Source organism: Malaclemys terrapin, chromosome 4, assembly GCF_027887155.1.
Source record: "Malaclemys terrapin pileata isolate rMalTer1 chromosome 4, rMalTer1.hap1, whole genome shotgun sequence".
Lineage (NCBI taxonomy): Eukaryota > Metazoa > Chordata > Testudines > Emydidae > Malaclemys > Malaclemys terrapin.
This window is the reverse complement of record NC_071508.1, coordinates 91,261,051-91,275,209: the sequence shown is the minus strand read 5'-3', so window position 1 is coordinate 91,275,209 and position 14,159 is coordinate 91,261,051. Positions and strand designations below refer to the sequence as shown.

The following is a 14,159-nucleotide window of genomic DNA, read 5'->3' as shown; positions in this document are numbered from 1 at the left end:
GCACATCTAGTATCGAGGATTCCTGGTGGCAGCAAATGGTGTTGCATTTTACAGGACAGCAGCCACACAACTAAAGTCACAGCATAGCTGATAACTAGGGCATTTATTATTGGTGGGATATAACTCCATCAACTCCTCATGACCATCTCCTCTGGACACAGTCAACTTTAACAGCATACACCTGAGAATATTACCCACTATTATTGCAATTATTATTTATTATTACTAAAACTGAAAGAGAGGGAAAAGCAGTCTCATTTTTTCCAATGTATTTACTAAAGTTGAGTGGCCATCAGGATTTCCATGCTAGAGGAGATTCTGATATTTGCTTTCTTCCTGAATTGAGGCAGAAAAATAAAATTAAAAATTTTCATTAAACAGAATTCCAAAAATATCAATTCAGAAATTGCCAAGTTTTATTTTTTTGACATCGTCAATCAAAATACAAAACATTTGTATTTCCACATCAAAGCATTTTTGTTTGTTGAAAACATGTAGTTTCAAGTTAGTTTGATATTAAACTGCATCTGCCTATGGTGCCACAGGGCCTCATAGGAGTTATAATCTGGTTCCTCTTTTCTCCATTCTCCCGCGTGGCCCAGACTCCCTGGCCAGATGAAATCTTCCGTAATGAACCTCCATGGACTGTAAAATGCCCACATTCTGGATCTGTGTGGCAGGGCATGGGTCTTGCTGCTGCCTCAGTTTATCCTCCAGCTCACCTCAAACACACCTCTCCGCCTGCAGTTTCCACCCCACTGTCAAGATGATGCTTTGTGTACAGGCATAGACGACAATCCAATTGTACAGGTACTGAACTAGGGGCTTCCAAAGAGGAAATATTTGACAGCAAAAGAAACAAAGCAACAACATTGAAAGCATAAAGGATGAAGGAGAGAAGAGCTTTAATGACACCGATCCAGGCCTCTGCACTGGCATTGCGGTAACTGGATGAAACCTGTTGTGTCTCCATAGAGATGGGATTAAGAGGACTGCAGAAATAATAAACATGAAGGAGGACGGGGTGAATCCAATGCCAAAACCACTAATCCAGTTCTCTCTATCAGTTTTCCATATAACTAATTCAGAGATATTTTCTAGGGAAAAAAAAGATTTGAGTTGTTATAGGATAATCTGAAACTATTGCTGGTGAATGGGAGACTGCTGACCACAGGCAGAGACGTGGAGCCCAGGAACGGCCAAGGCACCAGCCCAGAGAGTCTCAGTTTCAGTCAGAGGAAAATAGGGCAATTGAAGCTAGCAGTTTTTACGCAGTAGGAAACAGAGAACAGATGGCAAACCAGGCACTAGAATAATTTAAAAACTTTTTTTTTTTTGCTTGATCCTGGCTAATATTAATGACCCAGTCCATGAAATTCATGACCACAATAAATCCATCTCCAGTTGTTCCCACAGAGGCTTCATGCTCTTGCAAGCTATTTCTACAATTGGCACTTAGAAAAGATCGAGAAAAAAAAAAAAAAACGCTGGGATAGCGAACATCAATGTGCTTCTTTGGAGATATGGATAACACTACTAAATTAATCGCAGAAATTGACAAAACTATTCTCTTTGCAACTGTTTCTCTGTTCCAAATAAACATTTTACAAAGCCTCTTCTACCAAACGGCACTTGGCATAATGGAATTGTAGCAAAGTCTCAGTTGGTCCGCCGAGCCACTGGGGAGCGGTGGGGAGCTACTGCCTCGCTGAAAGGCCTTGGTCACACCTCTCCATCGATGGGGAATTAGTGGAGGGAGGTGTGCCATCACAGCTGACATGATACAGGAGCACCAGCTAGAGTCCATGACACACCCCTCAGGCAGGGGAGCGCCGGCAAGGGTCAGTGGTGCGCCCCTCAGGCAGGGGAGCGCCGACAAGGATCAGTGGTGCGCCCCTCAGGCAGGGGAGTGCCGACAAGGGTCAGTGGTGCGCCCCTCAGGCAGGGGAGCGCCGGCAAGGGAGCGCTGACAAGCTGTTTATTGGGGTAGGGGTAGGGGAACACAGGCCCACCCAACTCCACTGCGCTCCAGCCCAGGGCCCTGACAGTGGCAGAAGGAGAGGGTCCTGCCACTGGGTCAGTGGGGATCCGTCTGCAACACATTGACCAAACACTACCTCACCCCACTGGCCAGTTCTGCCCCTGGGCTACTTCCTACCCGGTCTCTTGAGTGGGTCCCTCTGGTTCCTCCAACTCATTGGGCTATTCAGCCACCAGTAGCCCCGGCAGCTCCAGCTCACCCTCAGCGTCAGGCTCTCTCGGGCTCGGGTCACTGCCCAGCTCCTCCAGTTCCTTGGGTACGCTGCCGCTGGCAGTCTTGGTAGCCCAAGTCCTTCCTCTGGGGCAGGTTTCCCTGGTCCAGGGCGTCGCCTGGTTCGGCACTAGGGTCTACAGGGAACAGCCAGCAGTCTGTGTCTGTCTCCTTCCTCGGTGCTGCCCTGACTGGGCGAAGGGCCCCACCTTTTGTACTTCCAGTTCCTCCCTCCCCTTCCGGGGGGTAGAGTAAGCTTGGCCTGGCTCCGCCCACTCAGGTTGAGAGAGTGGCTCTTTACCCTCCGGTTTGGACGGAGGCGACCCTGGCTCCCTACAGAAATATCCTCACCAATGCCTGCTACACTTTGTGGTTGCTCAGAATCAATATACCAGAATGTACAAAAGGACAGGTACATACCACTATTGCACAAAGCCATCTCCAAGGGCTCATGACCTTCAACATATATGAAAAGAGAATAAAAGCTATACAATTCAACATGTGAAGGAAGAAAAACAAGAGCAGAGCTTTAAATGGCACCTACATGGGCCTCTCTATTTGCGCTGCTGAAACTGGATGAACACCACTGCATCTGCTTGATGTGTCTCCATAGAGATGTGACTAACTGGACTGCAGAAATGATAAACATGATGGTGGGCAGGGAAAATCCAATGCTGAAGCTAAAAAAATAAGTTAAACGCATTCATCTTTCCTGGAACAATTTCAGTGCAATTTCCAGAAAGATTGGAAATTGAATTGTTACAGGATATTCTGCCACTACCTCATGCGAATGGGATATAAGTGATCAGAAAGGGAAGCACTGAGCCCAGGGGCAACCACAGCACCAGCCCAAGGAGTCTCAGTTTCAGCTGGGGAAGAAAGGTGGGCTAGTTCAAGTTGACAATTTTCACACTGTAGAAAACCATCAGGTGACAAACTAGGCACTGGTATAATTTAGTAAGACAAAGGACAGCAACAGTGTCTTTCCCTTGATTCTGTCTATAAAGGAAAGGATAGCACAAAATGCAGACAGCATGCACAAGTAGTGTCCATTGGAAAGAAAGATCTGGATAAGCCCAAAGTGATCAGGATAGCATCACATGTGGTGAGTTTTCTGCTTTTAATCCACTCAATGAAATTCATAACCACAATAAATCCATTTCCAATAGTCTCCATGGAACATACAGTTCCTACCATGATCAAAGACCTGAAGAATGTTTGCTATTAAATTATCAGGGTCTTCGCCATCCTTGCAGATTTCTTGAAGCTCTTATCCAGAATATCAAATTCTCTTATGGCACAAGTATATCAATCAATAACTGGCTCAGAAATGCACAATTCTACCTTCCTGCTGCAAAAGCAGCAACACTGCTAGAAATGTATTTGTGATTTTTCTATGCATTGATCAGGGACGTGTGCGCTCATATTCCTAGGGAGACATATCAAAGAGGGATTCTACTACTACTCTCTCCATTTTACAGACATATATTTGCATTTGTTCATTCAACGTTCTTGGACTACACACCTGGAAGAAGCAACAGAGGGTCCTGTGGCACCTTTAAGACTAACAGAAGTCTTGGGAGCATAAGCTTTCATGGGTAAGAACCTCACTTCTTCAGATGCATGTAATGGCCACACAATAGCAGATGTAAAGGTAGCCATCTTACAGCAAAAAAACTTCAGGACCAGACTCTAAAGAGAAACTGCTGAGCTCCAGTTCATTTGCAAATTTGACACCATCAGATCAGGATTAAACAAAGACTGTGAATGGCTATCCAACTACAGAAGCAGTTTCTCCTCCCTTGGTGTTCACAACTCAACTGCTAGCAGAGCACCTCACCCTCCCTGATTGAACTAAACTCGTTATCTCCATACTGATTTATACCCGCCTCTGGAAATTTCCATTACTTGCATCTGAAGAAGTGAGGTTCTTACCCACGAAAGCTTGTGCTCCCAAGACTTCTGTTAGTCTTAAAGGTGCCACAGGACCCTCTGTTGCTTTTTACAGATTCAGACTAACACGGCTACCCCTCTGATACTTGACACCTGGAAGGAATTTGTTTTAAGAATTTACTGTTTTAGACATTCTCAACTTTTATCAACATGTTCTAACTATAACATTTAATTGCATAACAGAGTAGATTCCCCTGAGCGTCATACTCAGCTGGTTCTGATATTATGCTCTGTTGCGTTCTTCTCTTTGGACATTCCCCTTGACTCCCATCTGTAACATTTTCCTAACAGCCTGTTTGTATACACAGAAAGATATCACTACATCAGTTTATGCTCAGTTCACATCTGGAAGGTTATTTTCAACCACAAGAGCTAGAAAGGGATTTTTTAAAAATGAAAACAGGTCCTGGAGCACAGTTCTGGAGTAGGCACTGGATTCTGCAGAAAATTCTAGGGCCACAGAATAAGCAGAGCCCCATACTGGTTATTTCACAGCACCTGTAAGGCAAGCATCATGACCTATTTACAGAGAAGTAAACTGAGGCACAGATTAAGTGGCTTGCCCATGGTAACATGGCTAGGTAATGGTAGCGCTGGGACTCCTGAGTAATAGACTAGAGTACTCTGTAGCACAGAAGGAAGTAGTAATTCAGGGGTATATGATCTAAATGACTAGACCAAACTTCTTCCTCTAATTGTTTTTCCTCTCAGAAACAAAGTTTTACAAACCCCAAAGAATAGGTAGTTTAATGGTTTATTAATCAGCAAGTTTTATCACAACCACCTGAAAGTGATTACAAAGCATATTCAAATATATATATATATAGAAAACATATTACAGTATCTGTATGGAATTTATTGTGCATGTAACCAAAGTACAAACCTCAATGAATGTATGCCCTAGTTTCCTTACTTGTACAGACTGGAATATGCACCAAGAAATTGCTATTAAACATTTCCTTAAAAATGAGAGACAATACCTTTGCCATGAACTTTAAATATTTTACAATGGCACAAGGACAGGCGATTGTGTAAAACAGAAAATGCAAAGTGGCATGTTCTCAGTGCTCAGGAAATTACACACACAAAACAGAAAATATGTCCTAAACTCTTTTGATTGAATTAAAATGACAAACTATCAAACTGTAGAAACAGCACATTGTTAGGCTTGGTCTACACTAACCCCCCAAATCGAACTAAGGTACGCAACTTCAGCTACGTGAATAACGTAGCTGAAGTTCGAAGTACCTTAGTTCGATCTTACCTCGGTCCACACGCGGCAGGCAGGCTCCCCCGTCGACTCCGCGGTACTCCTCTTGTCTAGCTGGAGTACCGCAGTCGACGGCGAGCACTTCCGGGTTCGACTTATCGCGTCCAGACAAGACGCGATAAGTCGAACCCAGAAGTTTGATTGCCAGCCGCCGAACTAGCGGCTGGGTATAGACGTACCCTTAGAAAAGATATGCATTTTTAAGTGTTGTAGGTAAGTTGATGAAAGTGAGGGACTAATAATATCACTCGCTTGAGACAGGCATATGAAGAGCAGGTTCTGTACAAGTTTCCATGCCTTGCACCAAAGACGCATGTTGTACACTAGGTGTGGACATATAAGGCCCTTCCAGGTGTGGGGCAGGCAGGCTCAACCAGGCAGGATCCAAGTGTGAAGGGGCTCAGTGTGGGGGGATCCAGGTGTGGGATTAAAGGGTTATGTGTGAGACAATCTGGGTGCAGGCAGCTCAGTGTGGGGGGGGGGGTGTCTAGGTGTTGCGAGATCTGGATGCACAGAGGCTTATTGGGGGGGGGGGGGAACCTTAGTTCCAGGTGCAATGGGACTCTGCAGGGGCTTCCAGGTGAAGGTGGTTGGGGCTCAGCGGAGGGATCTGGGTGCTGGGGGAGGCGGGCTTGGCGGGGTGGGGGTCTGCCATTCATTTAGGAGTTGCAGCTAGTTGAGGATCAGTGGTGGGGGTGTCTGGATGTGGGCACTAAGGGTGGTGCAAGGGGTGAGGCTCATCAGGGCGGGGGTTTGAATGCAGGGAGCTCAGTGGGGGGTGTTCTGGGGTGCGGGGATGGGGGGATGGGGGTCCAGAAACAGGGGGTCTGGGTGCAGGGGAGCTCCAGATGCAGGGGTTGAGGTTCAGTGGGGTAGGGTTCATATATGGAATGTTAGGAGGGTTCTGGATGTATGGGGTGAGGCCTGGCAAACTCTTCCTAGTATAGATAAGACCCCAGTCCTGGGTCTTTCCTGAGCACAATAATCAATAATAATAATGTCAAACTGAGTGGTGGTGGTGGTGGTGGTGGTGTTGTAATGTAGTTCCCAGCAACTAATCAGAAAACACATTTCATTTAGGACTTTTCAACATTTTTTTACTTCATTGAAATGAAAAATTTTGACTTTCTTGAAATTATATGGTTAAAATAATTTTTTTAAATATTCTTTTCTGCAGGAAATTCTGAATTTGGAAGAAAAGCAAATTTCAGAATTGGAGCATTTGCCATGAAATGGAAAAACCAGATTTCACTCAGTTCTCTGGTGTAATGGCAAAGAACATTGAAGCTCAGGTTCCACATTTCTTGCTGTCAAAATTCCCTCTCCTGTATCCTTCTTCCCCTCTTTCCACACTTCCCCAACAGTGTCGTAATTCTTTTAAAAGAATGGCAAAGGATATGTGGGGCGAAAGGGTGGGGAGACGCTTTTGATGGCTTCACAAGTTGCTGGACTATAACTTTTTAGATGCAGATACTGCAGGGTATTGATCTCACAACAAAGTCCACATTTCTTGGTTCTTTTGTCTGCATTGCTTTGGCAGTTATTTTCTATTAAAAATTATTACATAAAATAAAAATCAAACAAAAAAGTTGAAATGGAACAGTTAAAATGAGATGTTTTGACTTTATCTAAATGAACCATTTTGATTGTTTCAAAATAAAATTTGGGCAAAATCAACATTTTTCATCTGAAAATTTGACCGGCTCTATTCATTACCAATGTTGAAAGTGCCATGAAGTGGTAGCCTACACACACAGGAATGGAAAGAAGGTTGTGCCACCACCTTTTCACTAACAAAACTAGAAAGATAAAATGAATGACAGCAAGTCACTGAGGGACAAATCCTGCTCTCCTCTTCAGCAGGTAAGGAAGGTCCCAAAGTAGTGGAACAATTATGGTTCCATTGTGTCAGAAGGACTCAAGATTTGGAGGCTACACATAGTGGTAATTTGCAGCCCAGGTACACTATGGACCCCTGTGTATCTGTATACAGAAAGGTCAGCAGTAAGGCAGGTGTAGGGCTCGAGGATCAGCAGATACCCAGATCCTATTTTCCTCCTATGCTGCAGTAGACTGCAGTAAAAGATTCTTCCAATTTTTCCCCAGTGAATCTCCCTAGCCAAAATACTCAGGGAAGGTGCTAGGATGTGCAGTTGCCCGACGGCAGATATCAAACAAATGTAACACCAATCTCAATTTCTATTAAACAAAACAATATTATATGATCAAAATAAAGTGATTTTATAACCTGCAGCATAAATTACATAGAAGATCAGTGTCACTATTAAACATAACAAGGCTTTTGTACAGACCCGGGGCTAGATTCAGCCCTGACATAAATGGGCACAACCCCACTGAAGGTAATGGGACTGAATTTTGCCCTTAACTGGCTCGGGAGGGGTTGGGTGCGTGTGTGTGACTAAACTGTATTAAGGAAGGAAGAGTAATGAAAAACAGACTGAGTGTTCAAGAATAATTAACTAGAGCAGGGAACCCTTGATACAAGGGCCTGAAAGTCTGGCTGGGTAAAGTAGTGTCACCCTTCTGTCACCATCTAAAATGGCTCCATTAATTTCACACAGAGCAGAATCTGGGTAACGCTCAGGTAGTTCCTTCTCAAAGCACAACTTCACATCTAGGATGGGAGAAGGCATTAGTTTAAGTTGCAAACAGTCTGGACCAGCAGATTTTAAGAAAGATATTCTTGTATCAGTTTCCCTTGCTCTTTGGTATCCTTCTTGCCTTAAAAGGAATGTACAATCTACAACTCCGTTCATGAAAAAACCCATGGACCAAATCCTGCAGTCCATACTCAGGCAAAACTCACATTGACTTTGTGCTGGAAGGGACTTTACTACTGAAAACCCCATTAAACCTGGAAGTAGTGCAAATCATGTCATTAATAGAAAGCAACTCTCTTTCTTGTTACCAAACATGCCTCTTTATACTCCTTTCCCCTGACTGAACCCTGTCACATGACAGTATCAGAAGTGGCTGCCTCCCACATGCAGGGAACTGAGATAAATGGGAAAGGAAGAAGTGAAGCTCCTCTTCAGTAAGGGAAGAGTTTGTTTTCCATCTCACGTCCCCCAAACACTGGAGGAACCCTAAAAACATGCTGTCCTGCCACAGCTGAGCTGAAAGAGGAGAGAGCGAGCACTAAGTGCTCGGACAATGTGTGTAAGGGTATGATCAGCTCAAAGAGGAAACAACCAAGGAAAAGCAAACAGGAAAAGAAAAATAAACTGTATCCTTCAGGAGGATAAGTAAAGAGGAAGCTCTGCTAAGAAAGTAGGCTTTAGGCCACAAATAGGGTAGCTTTAAGGGGCCCAGAAATGCAAAGGGTCATTTATACAATAGCTTTGAGGAAATCAACAAGTTGCCTTGGTGACACAGAAGCAGCAGGGAATAAAACACAAGCTAAAAGGAACAGAAATCATTGCCCCCTTCAGGACAATGGAGTTATTTCCCCATACATGCTCCAGTAATCTTTAATTTTTCTGATAATTAGCACAGCCAACATGGACAGTTTTGAACAGCTTTATGTTGTTTCAGGGTTCATCAACAAAATTGAGTAACATCAAGTATACGTTTCTCATGTACATCATGAGAGACAAGGCAGAGGGGACACTGGATTCATCAGGCCTAACACCAGGTCAGAAGAACATGTATAAAATAGAAAAGAAACAGAGGTAAATTTCAATTGGAAACCTGAGCAATCCTCACAAAAATATCAAAAGGGAACTGGAGAATTTTTTTTTCAAAGCATTAAGAGTCAGCGGCAAAGAAAAGGTAAAAGGGAATCGTGAACAAAGCAGAATACCTGAGCATCTCCAACTGGAGACTTTGGGGACAGGTAAACGCAAAAACCTACTTGATGGAAGACGTGCCAAGACCCCTGAAAAATTGTAATGGTCTGAAAAACTGAATACCATAGAAGGGACTTATGCAACTTTACACAGACCTTCAAAGCAATTAGAAGTGATACAGAGAACCAGAGACACACGTAAGATATTCAGCCTTGGTAAAATGGTTACCGAGCTAATGGTGTACGACCGTGGCAATGCTGAGAAAATTTCCATTCCCTTCCACCCCCGTCTCCACAACCTTAGTGATGACTGTAGCTGGAGTAATGGATTCAATATAATATTTAACATATCAGCAAGCATATTTCAGAACTCCAGATCACACTCGTTGGCTAGTGTTAATGTGAAAGCCTCAGAGAGCATAGAACCTGGGGCAGATGAAAGCACAGCCAGCACATCGGCAGAATACAGATTGGAGACTTCTGGCAGAGATTTCTGGTAACATACTATGCTTATATAAGAACTTACAAGATCACTGGAGAGCTTTCATATTGTTGTTGCTACAGTCAAGAAGAATGAACTTCCTTTCCAAACACCAATGCATTAGATGGACTCTAGGGCAAAGATGTACGAGAGCTTATGCACTGACAACAAATAACCTTATGGCTGAATTGATGCAGAAGTGGGTTTGTCTCCAGCCAAAAACCAATAGTAAGATTTCAATATCAACAAACATGTATCTAATTACTGTTGGAAGAGTTGCTTTAAATTAGGTACTCAGTTCTAATCGCTGGGTATATCCACAAGCTAATTTAATAGTGTGTGTATGGATTTAACAACTTGGTTGTAAATTAACTTGAGACCCTGAAGTACTACTTTTCAGTTTTACACAGACATGCTAAGAGATTTGAGATGTTTGATTTGTTTAACAAAAAATACTAGCAGTATCAAACAGTCAAGTGGATGCTACTGAAGAGATGGTGGATAGACAGTCCTCTCTCACTTATTACACTGAGTGAAGGTAATATACTTAACAGTTGATTACAAAAAAGCATCTCATTCATTTGTGAATAAATTAGATCAGTTCTTTGAATTATCTTAAGGGTTCTAAAACAACTTAATAAAGAACCTTCTAATGGAATACTTACAATTAGCACACACATATAAGAATGGATAAATATTTATTGGTATATATACCATAAGACCTTACTATAGCTATAAGCTAGAGTTATGCATAAAGATGGATTACAATTTTGCTTCCATTTGGTGAGTTTTTTATATTGTGTATGTCTTCAAATTACGTGTTAGCTGTAGTAAAGATGTGAATACATTGTTAAACTACAGCAAAGAACAACAATACTAAGCTACATCAAATGATTAAAAACAATCCAATGGAGAGTGTACTGTTGTGCAATACAAACTCATGGTGAAGTTTCAACCAAGGACCCATGTCTAAGATTTGGTCTGTCTGCCCAGGGATGTATGAATTCTGTAGAAGGCATATGGAAGAGCTACTAGATTGATCAAAAGTATTGAAAGATCTGAAGTAAGTGGCTAAGTTGAAGAGCTTGAATTTATACAAGCTTGAGAAAAAAAGCTATGTGGGGAGGATCTTCTTAGATCATTTAAGTACTTAACACATGGACATTCCTGAAAATTATACATTTAAAACCAACTATACTCAGGAAATAGGGAACTGGTGAGGAGATGGAGGGAGGCTGTACAATACATCACTGGAAGGTCATATGCTGAGTGCTCAAAGTTAGCAATGAGCCATAAAGGCTTCTGAAAATTCTGCTATAATGTCATTGCTATTCAGACATGAATAAATTAATCTGCTTACTTAGTTACTCTCAGAAAATTCTCCTTCCTTCACCCAAGAGGTTAGTCAATCACTCTTTAGATTGGTCTGTCCCAGAAGGTAATTCCAGAATCCACCTCTAGCAGGGTTCTGGTGCAAAAGCACCTAATTAACCCCTGCCCAGTCAGCTCCAATCAGTGGAAACAGATTGGGGCTGATGGAAAAGGCCTGATGCAGGCCTGATGGAAAAGGCCTGATGCAGGCCTGAGGATTGGCAACACCTGCTGGCCTGACAAGCCAAGCGCTATAAAGGCTGGGAGGCAGCCAGAAAGCATGGGGCAGCCAGGGAGAAGTCAGTCAGGGAGGGAACTGGAGGCCTCCTAGCTGAAGGCTGCCTCTACCTGTAAAGGAGGTGACTAATCCTGAAAGACTTGTGTATAGATAGACACTGGTGGTGGGAGAACCTTATCTAAATAAAGACATGGGTGTTTCACAACCCTGAAGCCTCTCTGAGCCTTATTGGGGGCAGCAGGCGGACCCCAGGAAGAGGGGCGGGATGTGGAACCCTGTTACACCACCTTACTTGGATTCAAGGGGAAAAAGTGCTCAAAGTTACAGTACTTTTGATACTTATAGTATTTTATGCTATATATGGATTACAAAGTGATTTTCACTCACATGCACGTAACTAAACTAACTGCCAAGTTTGGTGTCAGGAAGGAATTGTTGTTCTATTCCCCACTCCCCGTGCAAAAAGAAAAAGCATATTAAAATTAATGGGGACGGAGAATCACTTTCCTCTGGAGCACTGAGAACAGGGATGTTAGAATAAGTTGTGCGTAGCTCACATGATCAATTTTCTTTGATTGTACAATTGGGAAGGATGGTGAAGTGAAGTGTTGGTGCACTTCTTTCCTTCCCAAATGTTTCTTTAGTAAATTAACAATGCTTTAAGGGACCAATCCAGCTTTTGTGAAAGTCAGTTGAAAGACTCCCGTTAACTTCAGTGGAAGTTGGCTTGGCCCCTTAGTGGCCTACCTTCTGAAGATGATGCTACAGTAGGAGTGGAACATATTTTCTACATTTGCCAGCTTCCCATTAACAAAGGAAAGAATTCAAAATTCTGCTGAAATAAAAGAAACTAAAAAGAATACTTGGATGTAAGAATATCCATATAATTGGTTGTAAACTTTGGGTGTAAATCTCAAGAGAATTTATCAAGCCAACTGAATATGCACACTGAATATCCAGAAAAGAAGTTTAATACAATACACCCTTCCCTCATGCTTCAAAACAAGGCCTCTGTTTCTGCTAAAACACGTGAATTCCCATGCTTCCAAGAACCAGGACCAAACAGTGCTATAACTGGAAAAGTTCAGGAATTTACACCAAACAATGTGCAAAGCAGCTAAACAGAAATCTCAAAATTCCCATCCCCAACACAGTGGGGATCCAAATCTTTTTAGCTGATGGGTCAGTTGCACATTATTTTATGCACAAAGCAAAAGGAAGCATCTCTTCTGTTTACCACAATGCGCAGTTGACAGATATAAACAGTTTTAATAAATTGCAGATTTTAAAAAATAATCTCTGGTAAAAATTCTTATCTTTCTGCTCATGTCCAAAACATTCTTACAAAAAGTTCTACCCATGTTCCCCTTTCCTCCCACAAGTTAATATTATTAAAATCAACAGCAGAACATGAAGGCAAAGTCCTTTGTATTTCTGTCTTTTCTAAAGCTAGGGATGCTGACATTCACAAAGGCACCTAAAGTATCTTTATTAAACAAATGTATGCCTTCTAGAAACAGGTGGGTTTGAGCTTCAGCATTTCCTTCCACTTGCTAAACCGTCTGGGGAGCTTTGTATTTCCTAGGTATTCATGTTTAGTACAGGATTGTAGGTGTGGTCTATGTCTTTTCTGCTTTTTGGTTGTAAATACAGTGAGACATGGACAGGGTGATTCTCAAAGAAAGCCTTGCTATCTTAGCAATGTAAGGTGTGGAAGTAGTTACAAAAGGCACTAGTGATAAACCTATCTCAGTGAAGGTCAGCCAGAGCTATTACACAAGTAACCTCTGTACTATGCTGCTGGTTCCAGTAATTTGTTTGAAATCTGATATGTGATTTAAAGATTGCCTCTAAACCCAATTTCAAGCCTTGATGGTTCAACTCATCTGTAAAAAGATTCAGAGGGCTTTCAATTCCCTCCATCCCTCACTTAATCTCCTCCCTGTGTTTTTCACTCTGACACCTGCAAAGGTTTCCTGTGTGATGGTGGCACCAGGTGAGGTGGTAGGATGCTGGGCAGTTCATACCCATCCAGTTTAATCTTGATGAGATGTTTTGCCAGTGCAAACTCCTCCTCGTCCAACATGCCGTCATTATCACAATCTGCAAGTTTCCAGATTTTCCCCAGGACGCTGTTCGGCAGTTTGGAGTTCATCATTTCCTTCTTTGCATTGACCCCAGAGATTTTGCCATTGATTGGTGACAGAGTATAGAAGATCTCATCATATACAGGTTTATCTTTGGCAATAACCCATTCCTCCTCATCAGCTCCTTCCCTGGCACCTTCCCCATATCCCTGGCCAAAGGGTCCAGTCATGGTGCCATCGAAGGCTCCACCATGCACCATCGGTGTAGGCATGTTGCTTTCTTCCTGGTTCATCAGGCTCATCAAAGAGGCGATTTTATTGGCCAACATGTTATCCACAGCTTCAATCAGCTTTGGTTTCAGAGAATGAAATTTAGAGAAGTCACAGTTCTCCAGCTGTTCCTGTCAATAACAAAACACACATACCAATGATTAAACAAAACATTTGCCAAAGGTTTCATTTTTTTTTTTTTTAAGAGCAAATTCTGTTGAAGGAACTCCTTCAAATTAGATTTCTGTCTGCAGAGGTCTCATTTGAAACAGTTCCCACTGCAGAAACTCAAAACTAAACCCACTTGAAAGAGAAATAAAAGTTGGCGTTTTATATGTATACCCTCATACACTGATCAGCCTTAAATTTGAAAGTCTAAGCATAATTTTCCAATGAATCAGTTATTATATCCTTCCCTAATAAAATACAT

General features: G+C 42.4%; 1 protein-coding gene across 1 annotated transcript in view; it reads right to left on the bottom strand.

Moving 5' to 3' along the window:
- Positions 1-12,242: 12,242 nt before the first annotated feature.
- Positions 12,243-14,159, bottom strand: part of EHD4 (EH domain containing 4) — a 65,180-nt gene continuing 63,263 nt past the window's right edge. The window contains exon 6 of the mRNA XM_054024973.1: positions 12,243-13,860. Coding sequence (XP_053880948.1) covers positions 13,324-13,860 — 537 coding nt within the window. The 3' untranslated portion in view covers positions 12,243-13,323. The remainder of the gene's footprint in view (positions 13,861-14,159) is intronic.